At 42.6% G+C, this 22,141-nt stretch overlaps 1 protein-coding gene across 4 annotated transcripts in view; it reads right to left on the bottom strand.

Annotated features, from left to right (window-relative positions):
• Positions 1-22,141, bottom strand: part of Plcb4 (phospholipase C beta 4) — a 139,775-nt gene that overhangs the window by 48,508 nt on the left and 69,126 nt on the right. For 2 of the 4 annotated variants that reach the window (XM_032904285.1, XM_032904283.1), the window contains exons 10-19: positions 20,721-20,829; positions 17,516-17,726; positions 15,847-15,940; positions 13,693-13,772; positions 13,114-13,198; positions 10,371-10,461; positions 9,764-9,859; positions 5,482-5,582; positions 2,218-2,253; positions 168-309 (exon numbers count right to left, since the gene is read on the bottom strand). In XM_032904285.1, the coding sequence (XP_032760176.1) occupies positions 168-309; positions 2,218-2,253; positions 5,482-5,582; positions 9,764-9,859; positions 10,371-10,461; positions 13,114-13,198; positions 13,693-13,772; positions 15,847-15,940; positions 17,516-17,726; positions 20,721-20,829 (1,045 nt within the window). The remainder of the gene's footprint in view (positions 1-167; positions 310-2,217; positions 2,254-5,481; positions 5,583-9,763; positions 9,860-10,370; positions 10,462-13,113; positions 13,199-13,692; positions 13,773-15,846; positions 15,941-17,515; positions 17,727-20,720; positions 20,830-22,141) is intronic. The other 2 variants (XM_032904286.1, XM_032904284.1) reach the window with 1 other exon arrangement.

Raw genomic sequence — 22,141 nt, 5'->3', positions numbered from 1 at the left:
ATGACAGCATAATACCACCACAAACACAGGACCACCATATATACAGTCTGTATGAATCAAGTCAGGGGAAGTGGACATCCACAAAGGAAAACGGTCACAAGTCAGGTGACAGGCAGTGTGACAGGAAAGCAGACATAAAAGCTATTGCATTTAACCTGTAATGTTACCTTCAGCCACATGGAAACCTTGAAACTTCACAGGCTGTGCATAGTTGATCATCGTGGACAAGTACGGATGGATATTCGTGGTAGCACCTACGTATTTATAAGATGCCATCCATGCCTGCTCATCTTCTACGGTGACCAGGCCCTGTGAGCACAAGGACAAGCCTGTTTAAGTGGATGGCTTCAAAGGGACTCACCGGTTTGCTTTGGGCGAGCATCTGCATATGCATAAATTCATACGTAACAGACCTTGTAGCTTTCCTAAAGTTTTACTTTAAAAGTCAGAGGTTTACTTAATACAAAAGGAGATAGGCCAGAAACTTTCATTTTATCTGTTAGATTTTTCAAAGGACTTTCAAATGTTCGAGAAACTTTACAGGGCCTCACTGCAACACGGACAGTGATAGCAATGTTACCATTTAAGCCAACAGGCAAAGCTCCACGGAGTGGTTATCCAGAGTTAGCCTACATCAAAATCACCCGCACGCTTTGTGGGCGTAAACCTCTGGCCCCACCGGAAGAGACCTGCTGGGGGAGGCCTACAGAGCTGCCATTCCACAGCCAAGTTTTCAGGCACGCCCATGGGGAACTGGAGACCATGTTTTACAGTAATCTCTTCCAGAACTTTCAGCACACGCCTACATACGATTCAGCTATTTCTACTAAAGCGTTTACTATTAAGAGAACGTGATAACTTGCTTCATAGGATGCATTACATTGTACAGAGGAAAAGCCCAAACGATTATTTGTATTTCCTGAGAAATCAAAGCAAAAGGAACTCATTCGGCAACAGAATAATGTCCCAAATGCGGTCAGTATTTTGAGAACTTTGGAGTTAGATTCCTCGAGGAGACTCGATCTAGGATAAGAACCAGCTCAGGTGCACAAGGACTAAGAGATGGTCAGTTAGCTTGTTTGTCCACTTTAGCTGCTCATGACTTAGCCTCTGTGTCTTCAACATCAGCCTGCTGTTACCTGTAAAAGCCTGTGGTAAAGTCATCTGTACAGGCAACTTGCATCTGTTTCCATCCTTTTCCATATAGGTCCAAACTCCACCCACTGTCCCAAATACGGGCAATGGCCACATCTGCTTTGTCCCGTGTGTTTCATGCTCAGAACACCAGTGTTATCTGTTGGAACCAGGATGGATGTCTGTGGGGTCCTGCTGCATTTAGAAGATGAACTCTTCTCATCTTACTGAACTTGAGGGATTCTGGAATGTACCACTGAGTATCCTGAGAACTCCCATTAGTCACAGGGCAAGACTGAGGTCTTGGGGTTTAAAATCATGCAGCTAAAATGTGGAAGACGTCAAATTAGCCAGTCTATGTACCGCTGACCCTATAATTTTAAGAAAATCAATCCAGGCACAGGGGGTCCTCGTGAACACAGGAGGGAATCCCTTCAGACTGAACTCATTCTAAATGCAACAAGACCCTACAGACAGCAAGGCACGATTTCCTGCGTTCTGAATTGTGAGTGAGAATCCTGGGAATGGGCAAATTCTGTGTGTGACTGCCATGGGTCTCGGCATTACACGATAACAAATACACATAATAACAATGCACATATACAAGCAACGATGAGAACTGCGAAGGGCATAAAAGAGAACAAAACGTAACATACTGGCTGCACAGTAAGGCCCGACACGAGTGAATGCAGACTGGAGCTAACCTTCCAGAGTACTGGCACCATCAGAACCACCATCTATTCTACTACACTACCAGAGGGCTGTGATTAACTACTGGTTGTTTTTATCTTCCCATTCAATATGCTAAAAATTATGTAACTTTCTCCTTTGACTCAAACCTCATCCCACATAAGGCGATGGCTTACTGCACCAAATGTTGCTTTCAGGGAAATTGTTTCTTGGTTATGTCTGAAATCAGCTTTACTGGTTTCACTGCAACTAGATGAATCAGACCTGCCAATACTGGACCTATGGACAGTGACTTTGGCATTGCGTGGGCTAGGAAGATGATCGCTGTTTAATGTGAGAAGGCCACGCGTGGGTGTTTCCTGATGGAAAAATTCTCGAGAATTATTTTGTTACCTTTTTGTTGTTTTCATGTTCAAGGTCATCTGAGGTCTAAATTAGAGAAAGAAAATTATTTTGTTTACCTCTCTAAAGGGCAAATTTCCAAACCCATTAGTCTGTCCTTGGCTAAAGATGCATATGTAAACTTCTTACTCTGTTTGTTTCTTATAATGGTAAATTGTTGATGTCATAAAGCCATCATCGAAAGCAAACACGGCAGATACTCTAAGCTCACCGTTTTACACTTTATCAATTCTCCTGGTGATGTTATTTCCCTCCCTCGTTAATAATCTTCACCTAGTTGTTTCACTGTAGACATTTCCCTAAGAATTGAAGCATGAAGGTTGAAAATGGTTGTCAATGTGGCCACCTTCCCTTAAATGTAACGTGGAGTGCAGATGGTCTTCAGGAAGCCAGCGTTCATGTTTGTGACTCAATGTTTGCATCCCCACCAAAAGCATCAGTGATCCCTAATGTCAGTGTGATGGACTGATGGTCTCCAGCTTAATGATGGCTTGTTTATGACTCTTTTCTTTATGAGGGTATGAGGTGATATTCGTTCAGTGGAAACTCCTTTGGTACTTTCAGTTGTATCTTTTTATGGCCAAGAATACAGTTTGGGGTCCTCTTGTGATGCAGGACAGTGTCTCCTTGTCAGCCACATAATCCTGAGGGTAAAGTGACCAAAATTCGACAGCATTCTGTGTTGTTAAGCTACACTGTTCAATAAGTTAAGTGTATGAGATGCATTTTTAACCAAAGTTTTCAACTTTTGGAGTGGATTGATCATATTCACACTGTAAGTCAAGACATATCCAAACTTGGAGAAGGGGCTTGAGGGAAGTAATCAGGTCAGAGGTGAATCCTCATGACGTTAGTGCTCTTATAAGAAGAGATAAGAAAAATCTTATTTTCCCATTTTCTTTCCACCATGGGACAATGTACCTGCCAAAGGGGATTTCTGGAACATATTGGGTGGCACACCCATCCCAGAAAACATCACAAAATACATTTTAGGTATCCGAACCAGCAAACCTGATAGTTTTGTTATGCTAGCCCATCCTTAGACAGTACTGATGAATCCTCTGTGCAGGACAGCAACATTGGAGTCTCAGTGGGCATCCGTACTCTGATGGTACTCAGCATTCCCTACCATCAGAAATGATACCATTTCTTTGACTCTTTTCCCTGACAATTAATCTCTTATGTTTCTACCATCAAACCTTTGCACCTGCACCTCTGTCCAGCATCCTCACAAAGCCAGCATCCCTACTTCACCAAGGACTGCACCTTTACATTGCTGTGATCTCATCTATTCTCACCACGCTAGTGGCTCCCTTTCTAGAGCCTGAAACACCATCCAGATTGAAAAGAGCATTATTTCCACATCCCACATCTCAGGTACCAGCCCGTTAGATTCTTTCAAGAAAACTCACAAAAACAGAAACAATTCCTAATCCTCTCTACCTGTCTGTTCCTTTCCTCCAAGCACGCTATCAAAACTTTTCAATTTGCCATTGACCTCCATGCTACAAATCTAGTGGACATAGGACTTCTTACCCGGTCCTTCGAGGACATCGGAAGCCCATAACTGTCCTGTTCTCTTCTGGGTGGCTGCTGGCCAAGTCTTTGCTCATCCCTCCTGGCTCCTCTCCTGTGAGCTCCCTATGGACTAGGGCTCCACACAGGCCTTCTTTTCTATCTCTCGTGACTCACCTCAGCGATTCCCATGACGTCAGACCTTATCTCTTGAACTCACTTCTCTTGCTCAACCTCCCTTCTAGACACAGGCACTGTTGTGTGGGTGCTGATGAGGATGACAATGACATGGAAGCAATGAGAGCACAGCAGAACTACTACTGTCCCGCCGTGTGGAGGGCACTCGCGACAGGTCACTTACTCTGTGGTGAGTACCTGATGAAACAGGTATTATCACCTTCATTTTCAAGATGGGGAAATAAAAGCAAAGAGAGGTTAAATAACTTACCGGAGGCTAGACAGGGCTGAGGTCAAGGGATCGATTCTCCTCCTCAGCCCTTCCACTGGAATGGCTTACAGACCTCTCCAGTTGTTTGTCCCATTGGGAACTGCTGAGTCCTTCCTCATTGTTTCCCACTCCAATCAACACTACTGCTGCTACCCTGTTCCTCGTACAAGGACTCCAGGAGGTTACCTTGCTTCTCCTTGCCTTACCTTCACGTTCAGTCCATCACCATAGACTGTACCATCGTCTGTGCCCTTGCTACACCATGGGTCATTCTATCCTCTCCCTCTTCACTCTCTGGTTTAAACAGGAGGGGCTGCTTCTGACCAATTAAAAGCCCATTCTCAATGTTTTCCACCTTTTTGCCCTTACTTTCCTCTAGATGAGAGGCTACAAAGGGACACTATAGTCTTCTATCAGACTACATTCTTTCCCCATTTTTAGTTTTATGTGAAACAGATCATGCTTCACCTATGTTTGTTAATTTCTCATAGAAGCTTCCAAAATTCTGAATGACCTAATTCACACCCAACACATGTTACCTTGCTTCTCCCTACAACCCTTCAATCTACTCCACTCACACCATCTTTGCTCTTACTGCGGTTCTTCCCTGTGAAATGCTACTCTCTGTTTCTCTGCACGGTGAATTCCTCTTTTCCTTATCCCAGTCACCCCATTGTCTCCTTGTCTCCACCTTAGTACTCATTTTTATTTTCATAATGGTACTAGCCACAAACTTGACTCTTTACTCTCTTTTCCATCCTTTCTCCTAAAATGTAGGAGACCCTTAGAAGCTATCAAAAGGCAAAGTGAAAGTGCACTTTGACCTGTTTAGGGCAGTATGTCCTACACTGGGCCTGATAAGTACTAAGAATCCAACAACAATTTTCCTTTGCTGAATGGCTGCAACCTTCTCATACGTTTGCTAGGAGGACGGTTTCCTCACCAGCTGGACCAGCTCTGTACTGAGGCTTCCTTTGGAATACCCAGAACATAGTTTTCTAATGATACCAACAGGCTAACCTTCGGCCCTGGGATACTGTGTCTCTACTCATCATCTCTACTACAATAAATGGTGACATTTAAAACTATAATTACTGAGTAATTTATAGGTCCTCTGAAACTTAGGATTGTGAGTGTGTCAAATTCTGGTCCCAAAGCAAAGAATTTCGTCCTATATAATTAGAGAGAAAAACACAATACCTGGTTTTTCTGTTGTTGACACAGACCCAAAACCCCACAGTGACTGCCACCCCTTACAAACCATGAAAGCATGGGAATACAATGCCTCGGACCTTCTTGACGCTGTTTGCCACCGCTTCCTTGTGACTGAAGTCATCGGCAGAAAGTTCATTTCCAAATTTGTATTCAGGGTGGGCTTCTTCCTCTTGATCAGCTGCTTAACAGAAAGAACACCCATGAAGCCAAATTCATACCCTGCCCATGACCTTAGGAGAGAAGGTTCCCATGACCTATGACATACAACCAGGATTCGGAAACCACCCACCACCTCTATGGTGTCTCAGTGTCATATACAGGCTGACTAGCTTTAATTTGAAAATCAAAAATCCAGAGTGTGCCAAAACTCCTAAACTGTGTGAGCATTGTGTTAACAAACAAGAAGTCTCAGATTTCACAGTATTTTGTATTTCACATTTTCATATTAGGGACACTCAGCTGGTAATCTACGAAATATCTCAAAATCGGAAAATGTGAGCTTGGTGATGAGAGTGGACACCCATAAGTCTGGTTTTGCCAGGGTGCAAGAAGATGAACATGAGACCAGACTCTCATTTCAAAATAATAAAGTATTAAACGTATTAATAACTAATAAATTATCAAAAATTAAGTTTAGAAAAATCTTGAAAATGGAACTATTTCTCAGGCCAAGTATTTTGGATACTGGATATTCAACTTGCATAAGCAGTCCAACCTGATCATCCAGGTGTAAACTGGATATCCCTGGCAGACACTCAGTAACTAGGACTTACACAGAGCATCTGAATACGTGTTGGCATCTCCTGGGCATGCACAAGTACAGAGAAACACTCACAGTCATATTCAACATCGCTACCGAACACTGGATGCCTCACACTCTGCATAGGGAGCAGCCGTTTGTCCTGACTTTCAATCCAGCCCCAGGTCAGGGTACATGCACTTTTTTTTTTTTTGAGCACTGTCTGTTTTCTAATGCCCAAGCCTACCCTTCAGAGCCATACTACAGGTACTCTTACCTGTCATGCTAGTGTGTTTAAATTGTAGACTCTACACTAGTATCATACTATGACAAAGTCCTAACTAGCTGGCTGACCAGAATATTACTAGGGAAACCAAGAATTACATATATAACCAGGACAACAGAACCTCTGTGCCCTAAAAGAGAAATTTGGTAGATGAGGCTCTCTCTTTAGGAACTCTCATACTTGTTTACCATTTCCTGTGCTAATATTTTTGAAAAAGATAATACATTTGTAAGTGTAATAGATGATGTTAGAGGTGTTTTGCTTATAGTAATAAAGAACATACAGTATTTAAGGTAGGAAGGTGCTCTTATAAATGACAAGTAGAATCGTTTGGCCCTCATTTTATATATATATATATATATATATATATATAATATATATATCATATATTATATATTATATATATTCAGAAAGCATTTGGTTTTTCTCCGTGTCCTGGTTACCTTTAGCTGTGAACTTGGCAAAGCTTATAACTACCTTGGTATAGAATTTTAATTAAGGGGGTACTTATATCAGAGTGGTCTGTGGGCATATCTGTGGGTGACGGTCTTGGTAGGTAATTGATGTAGGAATGAGTGTCTAGCCCACCATGGGCAGCAACATTCCCTAAGCAGACGGTCTTGAACTGTCTAAGAGAACTAGTTGAACATAATTCTGCATGACAGTCAACAAGTAGCATCCCTCTAGGGTCCTTGCCATACTTTTTTGACTATGGAGAATAGCAAGCAGGCCCATCTCAACTTTTGCCCTGACTTCCCTCAACAATGGATCTGGAATTACAAGCCGAATAACTCCTTTTGCCCACAAAGCTGTTTTTTGATGAGTGTTTGTCACAACAAAAATGAAATTAAAACAATCAGCTGTAATTTTTAACCTTAAAATATTTTTAATGATCACTTTTCATATGTGTGTTATTTGTGTACTCCAAAGTCCTCTGGATTAGAAGAGAAGCACTGTAGGGTATAAAGCCTTCGATCCTGAAGTTGGGAGATTCTGGAGAAATTCTCTGCGCCACTGCTTTAAAGCTAAGGGATTGTATAGAAAATGCTGGACATCTTTAAGCTTCAGGTGCACTGGAGAATGAGAACTCTTGTTTACTTGGTGGCATGATAGCAAGTCAGTGAGACAAGCTGTTTAGTGGTGTATATGGCATAGATATTAGTGTTTTCCTTGTTAATTTATTCCATTACTTCTGCTGTTTGTCTTATTGGATAACAGATATTTATTTATTTGGTTACCTTCTTTGAAATTTCAGCTGAATTTAAATAAAAAAACTAGTTTTGTTTAATGTTCCTTTTCCAAATTTTAAGGCTATTTATTGAGATATTGTTATATATATTAATATATAATTTGTAAATAGCATTTTGTATTTTTAATCTGAAAAATCTAACGGTTACATACTATATATCCAAAGATAATTGAACTGATATCTCATCTGCCACTGATCTCCCTTCAGTTGATCTGATATCTGATCTCCCTTGAGTGTGCAGCCCTAAGTCTGCTCTGAAGAACAAAACAGAGACAAAGTGTTCACCCTCTTACATAATAGAACAATTCCTATCTCCTACATCTAGGGCCCATGGTCTTGGAGGCTCTGACTCGGTCAATGTGTTGTGAGAGCGCCATAGATGGTTAAATTCATGAGCAACCATGTCTAAATTGTCTACAAATCTTAAAACGATGCTGACTCCAGATGCTCACCTGCTAGCAACTGTATAAAAAAAAAAAACAAGAACTGGCCAAATAAACCCCAGTTGCTCACAAAATCATGAGAGGTAATTATAAATCACCATGAGTTCGTGACTCCAAATGTGGATGGTGCATTATGTAATAAGATGCAAACATTGTAAGAACTAACTGAATAATACCGGAGATATTTGTCTGTTTAGATCCTACTAGGCACAGAGAAACACAAGGAAGTCAAACATACATTTTTCTCTGGGGCTGGAGTTAAATCCATGGATACTTACCTGATTCAGTAATGGACTCTCTCTCTCTCTCACAGTCAGGGTCTTTAATAAGGGGCCTATGTAATCCTCGTAGCTTTGGGGTTTAGCCTATGTACCTAGGCCCCTAAAGTCAGATGTGTGAGTGATAAGAAGGTTCTACTCGGTCTGTGCATCCATGGCTCCATAAAGCAATGCAAGTTCAAGTCACTGGGGCAGGTAATTCTCAGGACATATGATCACTACCTGCAAACACTCCCAAACTTCCAAAATGGCCCACTTAGGATTACTATTATATTTTTATTTTCAGTGCAGGGAATCGACTCCAGGACTTTGCTCAGACCAGGCAAATATGCTATCCTAAGTGACAACCCCGACACCAGTTTTAAACAGAGCACCATGGCTGGCCATACTGAGAAGCTAAACAGGTGATGCTCAATGCTCGTCATTTAAGTAAGGCTTCTAGGGACCCTGGTGAGGAGGCCTCGCGCAGGGTAAACCCGTGCTGTGTCACTGAGCTACCCCCTGGCTTAACGTAAAGTGGCGATACAGGCTTTGACTATCGGATTCACCCTGTGAGCATTAGTCCGTCATGTCCTTCGGCTCTCTTACCCCATGTTCCTTGTCTTACTACTACCAGTAACAGGGCTGAAGTTCATGTTTTTCTTTACAAAAGACAAAAAAAAAATGGATTATAGAATGGGCCTTTCAAAGGGTCCCTTCATCAACTCCTGCCTAACTCAACAAGTGACCGAAGGCCGAGTCTCTGACTGTGAATCTTTTTTGAAATGCTCAGTGCACAATGTGAAGGGAGACAGCTAAGCTGCTAACATCCGGTGTCCAGATAAACTGGAAAAATCGTACCCAAATCTGTCACCCACCGAAAGATTAGGGCTAATAAAAAAAATCCTACTCCTAAATATTAGCAAGATAAAGTCACTGCCAGTCAAATGATTTAAGAGAGATTAACGTTTTTCTTATTTCCAATATAAATCTTATTAAAACATGTAACTTGAAATGACAACTTATTATTCTGTGTGTGTGTGTGTGTGTGTGTGTGTGTGTGTGTCTGTGATCTATGTGGCCTACGTTTATGTGCGCCAATGAGAGTATGTGACAGATGGTGGGCGTGTGCCCACAGTGCACACGCGGGGGTCAGAAGACGACCTCGGTTGTTTTGAGTCAGGCTCTCTTGGTGTTTCCAGTGTTTTGGACAAACTTGCTGGCTCACAGACTTAAAGAAATTCTTCTGACTCTGCCTGCCATCTTCACGGGCATTACAGGCGTTCAAGTGAAGCATGTGGATTCTGGGTACTCAGACTCAGATCCTCATACGTGCGTGGCAAGCGTTTTACCCACGGAGCCGCTTCCCCGGCCCCACAACTCACCGCTTTCTATTTCCTCCTCATTGTCATCTTCCAAGATGCTGGCCGGGGCAGCTGACTCTCCAGCCTCCATCATGCTTTTCAAAGCCTCAAGCTGTTCTACAAGTAAAATCAGACACGGAGCTGATAACAGATGCTGGGTCGCTTATGAAATGTGAGAAATTCTTGTCTCTGCCCCCGCCCCCATCTTCACAGGCATTACAGGAGTTCAAGTGAAGCATGTGGATTCTGTGTACTCAGACTCAGATCCTCATACGTGCGTGGCAAGCGGTTTACCCACGGAGCCACTTCCCCGGCCCCACACACTTTGAGGTGTTTCCAATGCGAGTGTAAACTAATTTATCTTTTATGAACAAAGCTGTGACAGAGTATGCAGCAGTACAAAACCTCTTTTCCTTCCCTACCTTAGCACATCAGTGCATGAATGAGTGCTTTCCACTGAATGGAGCAGCTGTAGGAACTATGGATAAATGGGAATGTACTGGCATAAAGCTGGAAAATAACTGTAATATCTGCACGTCCCCCTTCCCCTCTCACAACAGTAATCAGTTCTACCACATTTCCCTCAGACAGTTGAACTGCTCACAAAATACATGTGCAGTTGACTTACTTTTTTCAACTTCAGGCTTCAGCCTTTTATTTTTGATGAGTATTTTTCTTTTGAGGTCATTAGGAGATGGCAAGGGCCTCCCTGGTTCAAGCTAGAGATATACAGAAAGAGCTCAGTTAGGGCCTTCTCCATGCTCAAGTCCAGACCAGATGAGACCCTGATGCCTGAAGTCATACCAGCCAGGATCCACTAGATGTCAGTGTGCACAGTTCTGCTTCCACACATGCTCACATCACCTCAATGAATCCAATTTTGATTTAAATAATGCTGTAAACCTGGGACACCTCCAGTCTTCTGGAGTATACAGACGGACCCAACTTCTGTAGTAGAGTAGGGTCTGACTAGAGTGGTGCTGGGGGGTAGCAGTCCTGTTGTATGGTGGGTCTTTCACATTTCAGGTCCATTACAGAGCACTCGAAAGACCTCAGATCACCCTTGCATGTGCACCAGGTCACGGACTAAGGCTGTCTTCTCAACAGACTGGTGTGGGATTTTAATGGGTTTACTACAGATGGGAGAGGTTTGATTGGCTGGAATCTGAACTTCACTGTGGAGTGATAAGAACACTGACCAACGCACAAAACTTTTGACTCAAAATCTGTCCTGTCTAAAAGAAATGCGGGGATGGAGCAGAGACTGAAGGAAAGGCCAACCAATAACTGGCTCAACTCGAAACCCATCACATGGGCAAGCACTAGCCCCTGACACTATTAATGATACTCTGTTATGCTTGTAGACAGGAGCCTAGCATAACTGTCCTCTGGGAGGCTCTACTCAGCAGTGAACTGAAACACATGCAGATGCCCACAGTCAAACATTACACAGAGGTCAGGGACACTGATGGAAGAGTTGCAGTAAGGATTGAAGGCCCTGAAGGGAATGCAAACCCTACAACAAACCTGGATGCCTGTGAGCTCTCAGAGTCTGAGCCACCAGCCAAAGAACATTCAGAAGCTGGAACAAAGCCCCCAACACACATATAGCAGACAGGTAGCTCAGTCTGCATGGCTGCCTTGTCTGGCCTCAGTGGGAGAAGATGTGCCTAATCAGGCAGAGACTTGACGTGCCAGGGTGGAAGGATAGCCAGGGGCCCCACCCTCTCAGAGAACGGGAGGGGCTCAATGAGGGAGGGACCTGGAGGATGAGCAGTGTTTGGGATGTAAATTAATTAATCAATTAATTAAGAAGAGCACAATGGCCTTCGCACAAAAGCAAGCCTCTTCTCTTGCCCAAGAGAACAGACAGAGGATACAGGTTAAGGAAACAATAGTAATAAAATAAATCAAGGATGCTTCTTCGTATAGAATCCCTCAGAATCAGCTTCCTAGACAAGGATTAATACATCATAAGATTCTGTGAGAGCTGGTTCTTGCGCATGTCAACAGAGAAGTGGAAAAATAAGAGAAAAGGAGGAGACAGCCAGTGAAGGGTGTATGATTGGGATGTTATCACTGGGGCACCTGAGGGTGGCCCACAGGGAATCCTGCTGGGGAGCCCAAGGGTCACAAGAGAACAGGTGTTCAGAAATCTCCCTTGGGAATTCAGAGTAAAGGACTGGTGGGAGAGGTCATCCTCAGACCCTTCCAGCCTGTCTCTCTTGTATAATCAGAGCCTGACCAGTTACCAGAGGTCACTGCAGGCACTGGCAGCCAAGAGTCGGTCCAAGTGTGGGGAGAAAGGGTGTTCTGGGAGAGCATGGGCAGCACCTGCCACAGCGCTTCAGCTGCACAGGTGGGGAGCAAAGGGTGCAGCCTTGCCTCCCTGAGCTTTCAGCTGCCACACATACCTCAGAAAAATCCATGGTTAGAGCAGCCAGGTTATTCCCATGGCCCAAACACCCTCTTGCCAAAGACTCTCCTGTCCCTCTCCTTTTGTCCAATTTCATCATATTTACAGGAGGGTTGAACAGCCTAATAAAACACTTTAGGGGTTGGGGATTTAGCTCAGTGGTAGAGCGCTTGCCTAGGAAGCGCAAGGCCCTGGGTTCGGTCCCCAGCTCCGAGAAAAAAAAAGAACCAAAAAAAAAAAAAAACCACTTTAATTGTAGTAAGTCTTGTTTCTTGTAATACCTCCTCATAATGCACCTTATCCTCTTGGATGTTACAGATCCAGACAGAAATCCTAGGAACTCTTTGGAACAACTACAAGTGTGTTCAGACTCCATAATGCCCTCCTATGGACTTTAATAACAACTGCTCTATGAACAAACTGGCAGGTATGCAATGAAGTTCAAAACTGGCCATGTGACTTTGCCTGAGTATTTATTTTGGAATTGGGAATTTGAACTCTGTGTCTCACGACGTCGGTTTGGAGCTTTTCCCACAGCAACTGGCTCCCATGAGTTCTGAACCTTGGGCACACATTTGTTTACCTGGAGGACATAAAATACCTTCTTATGACCCAGGGTTGATCAGAAACCAAACAACACTGTAGGTGGGGCTCTAGCGCGGGTGTTTTTACAGGTATCTCAGTGCAGCCGGCACTGGGAAGCACTTAAGGGGCCTGGACTCTTGGCTTGGAAGCTTTATGAAATTTAAAACATGAGATCCTAAGAGCAGCCAGATGTTTATTTTATGCTCCTCTCTACAGCCCTCTGAAGCACCATAAAAGCTTTTTGTACCAGAGAATCTAAATAAATACGAAAATCCTTAGGATTTGGCCTCCAGTGCTACTTGACCCCTGAAAAACACATTTCAAAACAAATCCATTCATGCTGGAACTCTGGTTTGCTAAAAATACGTACTGGATGTGACTCAAGTGCTTGTTTCAACAGGAGATCCCCAAATAGATCTTCACAATACTTGGACATCTTGTACTGTTGATATTTGCTGGGGAGAAAGAAGTGGCATTTGTAAATTCAAGTGTCCTTTAGCTCTCCAAGAATGAGAGAGACATCCATCCCGACAACTACACTCCCCCGCTTCACAAAGTGCAGGACAGCTTTTATGACATTAACTGGAGCTATACTTTTAATATACCATACAAACTTAAAATGGAACGCTTTACATTCTAAAAAAACTGGCAAGAAAAACATAAGGACGCCTTCTGAGTTATCTCCGAATTTTCCATCTAGAAGGGAACTTTCGCCTAGGTGTCCTAATTTCTGACCTTTTGTTCAGAGGAAGCATTACTGAACCACATGGAAACGCCTTCTGGGTAGCAGGGTGGGAATGACTGTGTCCTCACTGGAGGACTGCGTGCTACTCAGCACATAAGACAGTGAACTACTCAGTTAGTTTTTAAGAAATTAACAGCAGGATAAAGAGCAAGGGGGATCTGAACACCACCAAGCGGGGACATGGAAAAGGAGGAGCCGCTGTACCTGCAGTGGTTTTCAAAGGAGAGAATTACAGGATATTCTGATGTGACAAACGCTGTTTCCTTGATGGCCTGGATTACATCCTTTAAAGACAAAGAGTGCTCATGAGAGAAACGAGGAGACACATGTGAGGCACCCGACACTAGTCACAGTCCACTAACTGAGCATTTCAGTAAGTCGGCTTCAACGGTTTTGACCTGGAGAACACATCTGCCTAGCCGCCCCTCCTGGAGAGACTCAAGAGCTTTAGGACATAGCTTTTCTATCAAAGCTCTTTTTGTTTCCCCTCCAGGGCTGTTAAGTGACATTACTTGAGTGGCCTGCTAGCTCTCACTTGACAATGTGCAGAACCAGGGACTCTGGTTCATCCCTCCCCATTTTGTGTAGTACTTGGGTTTGAGTGCAGAGCTTGGAGCATGTGCTCAACCACTAAGCTGTGCTGTCAGCCCTCATCATTCTCCTTGAGGAGAACGGAAACTTTGTGCAGGGATTTTCATGACAGACGATTCTTCATTCTTCTGGAGAAATGCGCTGGTAGTAACACAAGGATTTCTGAAAGTTTCTAATTGTCCTTCCTGAGTTTGGAATCATCTTGGACTATGAATGTGTTCACCATTCTTTGTTGACCCTACTCTACTGATAGGACAACTCCAATATCAATGGTTTCCTGTGAGCCTGGTAAAAAGTGGGTCTCCTCTGTAGTCAGGTAACATGTGAGATAAAACAGGAGTGGCTTGACTTCACTTTTATACTCCTGCCTACTCCCAAATGGGCTAACACCTCCCTATACCTTGCATGTTAGGAAGTAGAAAAGCTGCATCTGAAGGTTAGCCCTCAGGTTTATTTTAGATAAAGGGACTTCAAACCAATGCTTCTACAATCAGACTACCACACTATAAAATCTACAAGTTCTTACTGGTTTGTAACTAACTACAGAGCAAGCCTCATTACTCGGCAAGTCAGAAAATGTTTCTACAATAATTATTCATGGCAGGAAGATAAAATGACAAGCTTGAAAATATTCTATTGAACTGGTCATTTAATTGTTATTTCTTAAAGATGATTCGCAGGTAAAAATGACCACAAATTACCTAGCAAATTGTCCGGAATTATCACTTGAGATAAGTCTTCTTAGAAAGCATGATCTTGAATTGTTGCTGATTCAAAATTACTAACACATTGTCTAGGAAATGTGATATGGATGGAACATTTGACGTACAGACTTGAGGCATCTCTGGTTTGGAAGACACTGTGGTAATTTAAGTAGTAGGCAGAGCTAGGGGACACCACTCCAGAAATCATCACCATCTCAGACTGCACGAACCAGCAGGTCTGAATGTTTCTGACATTAGCCTACCACACAATTTCTTACCTTCGGTGGGACACCATGGACACGTGGAAGAACACTCTCAGAAACTAGCCTTCAAATCACATGCAGACACCACCCAAAGATCCCATGAGGTGTCTTGTTTATTAACTATTTTCCTTTTGGTGGGAAGCTTTAGAGGGGAACATCTCCCTGTCCTTGGTACTGAAGGGGACCATGCTTACTGTTGGTCCTGGGAATTAAGTTTTGTTCTTGGCTCTAAATCCTTTGAAAGCATGAAGCCTGATTTGTGGTAAGGCTTCCAAATGTATAAGATTTTCTAATATTCATTCACAGTACCAACCTCATTGTCTCCTTATTATAAGGCTTATTTATACGCTCTGTTTCTCCTTTATGCTACCTTGGAGTCTCTCAGGAACAATAGACAGTGGGCAAGCAAAATAAGTATGTAAGATAAAAATTGTTTTTGTTGATTTCAATTTGAGAAAAGTTCTGTCTTCCATGGTAGCCTTGAAATCCTAAACATTAGCAAGTTCTGTGTTTCAGCATCCCAAGTAGCTAGACTATGTGTGTACCCCAAAAAATTATTTTGGGTTAAAACTAGGTAGACTCAGCTAAGGGATCTCATTACATTATAGCCATCATTTGCAATCAAAAAGAAAATATCATGAAGAGAATATTACATGACAAATAATACTTGTCTTGATTTTCCCATTAAAAGGAGAAGAAAGAAATGTGAAGGTTTGAGGTTGTTTGAGAAAATTGAAAAAAAATCTTTTCTGGCTCCCTGCAGTCTGGGAAAGGTCTGACTGTGGACGTTTGAAACCCACCTTAAAAAGGATGTCTGTACACATTGCTTTTCCGTGAGTTATTATTGGTTCCTGATCTTCACCTTTTCCATCCCAACAGTCAAGTTCCACACACCTAGGAACACAGATTACAACACTGAGCCCTTAGCTGGAAACCTCACACAAAATCACAGAGACCTCAAAATAAGTCACTTCTTATAGGTCAGAAAACGGAATGTGTAACATGGGTGCTCCATGGGTGTGCAGGTCAAAACTACATTTTAATACTCAAATTGGCATCATCGAAAAGGCCTTGGATGAGAGACTGGATAATCCCAGTTTTTGAGAGTGTAAGGCCATCTTGGGCACGTAAGGGAGATTCTTTCTCAAAGTAAAAGGAAGTGAGGTCCTGAGCTGTAACCTGGAGTCCAGCCCTTGCTTAGCAGGCATGGAGCTCCCAATGCAGTCCCTAGGATCAAACAAGAAACAAAGACTCATGCTGTTTGGGGGTTCATACAGACAAAACTCATCAATAAAGTAAGGACAGAGGTAATCTCTCTTGTAGCACTTCCAGACACAAAACACACTGAGTGTTAAAAGACAATTTCCCAAAAACTAATACAATTATATTTCTTACTTTTGTACTACTTCAACCTTAAATATTTGCCTATTGCCTATTTCTATAAAAGTCACTTTCAGTGACCTCTCCTCAGAGAAGTAAACTTTTGAGTTTTATATGAAGCGACCACATTTTTTTTAAATAATTTTGATTTTGTATTTTGGGCAGTGGTAAGGATTGAACTAGTGACCTTGCACAGGCTAAGCAAATGCCCCACCACCAAATTAGATCCCCAAGCCTCTAAATTTAAATAAAACTAAATCTAAAATGATCTATAACTTAATATGGCTTCTGAAAATATCTGTTTTTTTCTGATTTTGAGGTTTTTGAAGTTCTATTTTAAAATCATAGTAAATGAAAGTCTTTTGTCTCCTGGGATAACTGAGTCCTTCATACGATAGTGTTTGTTCTCACTCACAGTTAAATGAACATAATCTATTAAAGGAAAATGTAGATAATCTTTTCATGATGATTACTATTTCTGATTTCAGAGAAAAGCAAATTATAATAGTCTTCCCTTATCCATGGCTCAGTTAACTACAGTCAACACTGGTTGGGGAATATTGACTGCAAAGCCCTAGAAATAAGCAACTTCTACATTTAACAACCACCGTGAGAGTTGTGTGTTGGCACCACTCACTCTTCAGGCGAGCATCCTTCCTATGACTGCATCAGTGCAGGGCCCAGCACATCACCCTGTATTCACTACCACATTGTCAGCCAATAGCCAGCTTCCCTGTTATCAGAATACTGTAGGACTATACTGCTTGTGTCCACGGAGCCCTTCCTTTTCATAATAGCAGTACCACGGTGAAAGGCAGCGAAGCCGCCAATGTTATCACAGCACATCCTTGGACAAATTTTAGTATCGATGTTGTTAGACTCTCTGTGCCTAATTTGTAAAGAGAACTTCATCACAGTTATTGATATATGGGGAGGAGGCATAGATCTATAGAATTAGGTATGAGTCATTGCTTCACAGAGTCACCGGCCATCTTGGAATACTGGGGATCCAAGGGATAATGGCAGGACAACTGTACATGTAACAGCACCATATACAGATAAAGCAGATTGCCACGTTGATTTCCAGACCTGCAACCAGCCAGGAGGACTTGTCGGTACATTTCCACTGAAGACTTTCCGCCAAACTGCCGGCCGGTGAGATAGGTGTTGTGGGAGGAACTGATGAAGTAATGGGCCAGGGGGTGGTCCATCTCCTGGTAAAGTTCTAAGCGATCTAGGAAGACGGGGGCATTTTCATCTGACATGAGATATCTGCAGAATCCATCACTGGATATGAGGCCTGGGGAGGAAGGAAATCTGAATGGCACTGGGGCTCTGAAGCTGCACACTTACATTTTGCTCAGCCTAGTTGAGGCAGACTAAAAACAGAAGTAACTTCATAGTCTTTCCCAAGACTTGTACCTTTCAGAACTTAAAATATACGAATACATATTACAAACAAAACAAGACAGTCTATAAATATCCTCCTTTCGTATCAGTAGCAGCAGATGTTTCCAGTTGTACGAAGGAAGAAACTATGCTAAACTAAACCACGGTGAGGAAGGATCTGGGGGCCTCTGGCTCTGCTATGACCACCTTTGCCTTTTGCTGCCTGTCTCCTGGTCTCTCCAGCAAAGAGGGGAGAATGCTAGCCCACCAGCCTCCCAAGATCACCGTGACTGGTAACTTGGGAATACCTGTAGGAGGTGTGGCATTAATTCTAAGTCACTGGAATTTTCATTCAACCAAAAACAGGACCTTTCCTGGGAATGGCTGCCTCTCCAAAATTAAACAACAATTTTCACAACTATCTGGTGGTAACCTGTAGACCTGGTGAGAAACATTCCTGAGACACATGGCTACTCTCACTTCAGTCACTTAGATGGGGCAGGGCCCATATGGTAAGCACAGAGCGAATAGCCAACATTTCACAAGCGCTGGCAGCCTCTTCCCTTTGCTTTTTTCTTGTAACCATTTGCAAGTCATGGAAGCAGTTTCACACCCACAGAAAAGCTCTGCTGATCACTTAAAACATTCGTTCATTCTAACACCAAATACTGCTGAGACACTGATATAGATGCAGAAAACTGTCCACTTTTACAAAAAATAACATATTATGGCTAAGGGAAATAAATATACAAAGATTAAAGCTACGAAAGCATACTGGGATCCTGGTTTAGGTATGTGGCCAGGGAGTTCGTAAGGACACACACAGGCATGGGAACAGACCACACAAACAGGAGTGGGGTTTCCAGGCAGAAGGATGAGCAAATGCAGAGATCTTAATGCTGAAGTGTATGTTCTTGATCCACTCAATGAATGTAAGGTAGAGTGAGCAGCATCCTGGAAAAGTGGTGGGCAATGATGCTGGAGGGAGCCAAAGGCTGCATTCACTGGGTTTTGTGCTAAGTACTTGAGATTTTATTCCAAGTGTGCTGGGAAGCTCTGGTGAGGTGGAAGAGTCCAACAATAGCATCAAACAGTGTTCTAAATGGCATACTCTGGCCACTGTGTGATGCACAGTACTGAGTAAGGGGTCAGGGGATAAATCAGAAGGCAATTAGCATTGCCCATGAGAGTCACTGTAGGCCTGAGCATCTGAGAAGCTGAGAATAGAGAAGTGGATCTCATGAGTTTTGCTAATGGATCATAAGTGATGTGAAAGAATTCAAAACTACAGAAGGATTCCAAAGGTTCTAGCTTGGAAAGCTAAGTGAGTAGTGCAACATTTTATAGGCTGGGGGAGGGCTGTCAAGAGGGAAATCAAAATGTGCTGCACACATCCCCATACAATGTGTGGATGGGCAGGCCCTGGTTTATGGTAGAGATTAGGACTGGAAGGCTACTCTGAAAGTCACGTGCATACAGAAGAAACCGAAAGCTACTAGCCTGCAGACCATCCCCTCTCTAAGCATAGAGCAGTGAAGAAACTGAGGTCTAGCACTGGGTTTTTAAATACTGAAAGACAGTATTTGGTGACTCTATGAAAGACTCTCAAGGGTATAAACCTACATGGGGAAATGCTGAGCTGTAAGAGAGGCACATTTTCTACTTTATGACCTACTGTCCCAGTCCCAAAGGAGTTGTATGTATCTAACCTCCTATGAGGAGTGTCTTTTGAGCTGTGTTCTCTCAATGACCAAGTTAAGACAGGCTTTCATTTTCTGTCCTTTGTGAAAGGGAAGCTGTGTTTTTAGGTGGTGTCAGTTATAATTAGACTTTAGGTCTTGAAAGATCTTGAGAAATAACAAAGTCACACATAAATCATAACATCACATTGCCAAGGAACTGCTCTGCTTCTTTCCTTTGAACAAACCACAACTGCCTTGGGAAGTGGGGGGTCTTACTCATTTTTTGAATTCCCAGTGTTACAGTTTGAATGTGAAATGTTCCTCACAGGTTGATATGCTGGGACACCTCATTCCCAGTAGGTGGCACTGTTTCGAAAGCTGTAGAACAGACTACGTCTGCTTGTTAGCCCTGCTCTAACCTGCCTCCCACTCCTGACACCAGGCCTTGCTGCCATGACGGACGAAAAGTTCCTCAAAATGTGAACCAAATGAAGTCCTTCCCCCACTGAGTGCTCCCGTCAGGTATACCTGGTCAGAAAAAAAAAGCTGCTCACAGCAAATGCTATGGTATTGCTTCCTGCTTCCAAGTGGCAGGCTTGCAGGCATGCCCCTGCTGCAGGGACGCCCTGCTGTCTTCTCCACACTTCCCCTTTGACTAATGTTTGAACACCACATTGTTTCCAAAACTAAATGAAGGGGCAAAGATCCAGCTGTATGAATAACTCATGGACACGATTCCTGACTAGTTAATTTCCTATTAGTAGTGTCTTTAATCTTCCAATCCAAGCTGTCAAACAAGGAGGCAGAGAGCACATCAAACTACATACCAAATTTATCAAGTTTAGCAAAACAAAAGGGAGAAAAGGAAAATGCAGAGTCTTATGTGACAGAAATTCTTTTGAAAGACCGTGCAGCGAGACTGTCTTTCCACACTATGCAAAATTAAAACTTGATTTATAAGCATACACAGGGACTGTCATCTCGTAATGTGTTTAACATGATACATTCAGTAGCAGTGTACTTCAGACGGCGTGGACTCACTTGATAGAATATACAAATTGAGTTAATTTAGGAGCAGGAAAAGGATAAATTACTAGTCTTTAGATCTACAGTGCTCGAAAGCATTTAAGAGATTTTAATTAAAATTCAAGGGTTTTAAAGGCGGTATACTTTTTCTGTCTTGAAGAAAACGAAATTTAATTGAAGCTTCTCCTTTGTGTTACCTTTTTTCTTCAACTCTTCATCAGGTTCATACATCTCAATGATCTGCATTGCTCTTTTAGCATCATAAAACGGGAATAAAATTTCATTCAGCCGAGGATCTCGCTGATGCTGTGATGAGAAAATAACTCCATTTAGGGCCTCACTCCTCACCCTTGAAGCACATTTCAAAGCATATAACTTGTAAAACAAGATACATCTAGACTATTGTGTTTATAACCACAAGGATCAGATTTAGCGGCGTTCCTGACTCTCTCCCTAAATAGTCTTCAGGAAGTCCTTATCTGGACTCTCTCTGACGGAACCTGGGTGTGTACTTCTCCTGATTAAATGTTGAGCGACACACAACAGAGTGGGGATGTCTGCTCACCGGCTTCTCCTTCTACTCACACAGCTGTAGTACAGGGGCGGGACTGGCCACAAATATGTGTAAAAATGAGAGCAACGGATCTTTATAATATTTACAAATTTAGTATTAAGTCTAGTTTTAAAAAGTGAAAAAAAATTAAAATAAGCAACGAGGTTATGTACTAAGAGGCCCAAAGCCCCAAACATTAACAGCAAAACCTCTAAATGTCAGAATAAGTAACTCGTTTTTATTCTATCTTTCTCTAATAATGAGAGGTTCTTAAGCAGTCTGAAAACTATATTTTCTTGAGTCTACAGTTTTCTAAAAAGCTGTAATTTGTAACGGTGAAAATTAATAAGAACAGAGTACTTAGAAGTATATTTTAAAAAGTCTTGAAATTAAAAAGCAATGGCTCAGAGCATCTTCACTCTCCAGCTGAACTCACTTTACTCTAGAACCCCGAGTAGAGTGTGTGGAAGACGGCTCCTGTGGAAGCTGCTGACAATGACCTTTCCTAATAAGGACACAAGATGTTTCTTGCATCACATGTGCATCACATTTTCTGTAATGAGGACACCCCAACTTCCTAGAATTGTGAGAAGCCTGTTCGCTATTTGTGTGTGCGCGTTTGAATGTATGTGCCTGCACAGGTGTCTGTGCCTGAGTGTATGTGCTTGAATGTGTGTGTGTGTGTGTGTGTGTGTGTGTCTGTCTGTCTGTCTGTCTGTCTGTGTCTGTGTCTGTATACAAGTGCTCACACATCATGGCAAATGTCTGGAAGTCGAGGGTCCATTAAACATCCTTATACTTCACTGAGGATGACAGGATTGCATTGTGTCCCTGGTTATCCCTCAAAGGCAAACTTTTGTGGAATAATGACCAATAAGCAGACGTGACCAAGAACTGGTCAATGAATAGTATTTTGGCAACAACTCTTTACCCAGATGCATGCACAGACTTTGCACTATTATTAGGAAGATGCTTAGAAGCAACTGTTACAGGTTCTGGAAAGAAGACCCTGTGCAGAACAATACCTTTGCCCAATGGATTTTAAGTGCTAAAACACAGACGTGT

Source organism: Rattus rattus, chromosome 5, assembly GCF_011064425.1.
Source record: "Rattus rattus isolate New Zealand chromosome 5, Rrattus_CSIRO_v1, whole genome shotgun sequence".
Taxonomy (NCBI): Eukaryota; Metazoa; Chordata; class Mammalia; order Rodentia; family Muridae; genus Rattus; species Rattus rattus.
Note: the sequence above shows the minus strand (reverse complement) of the source record. Positions and strands in the feature narration are given on the sequence as shown.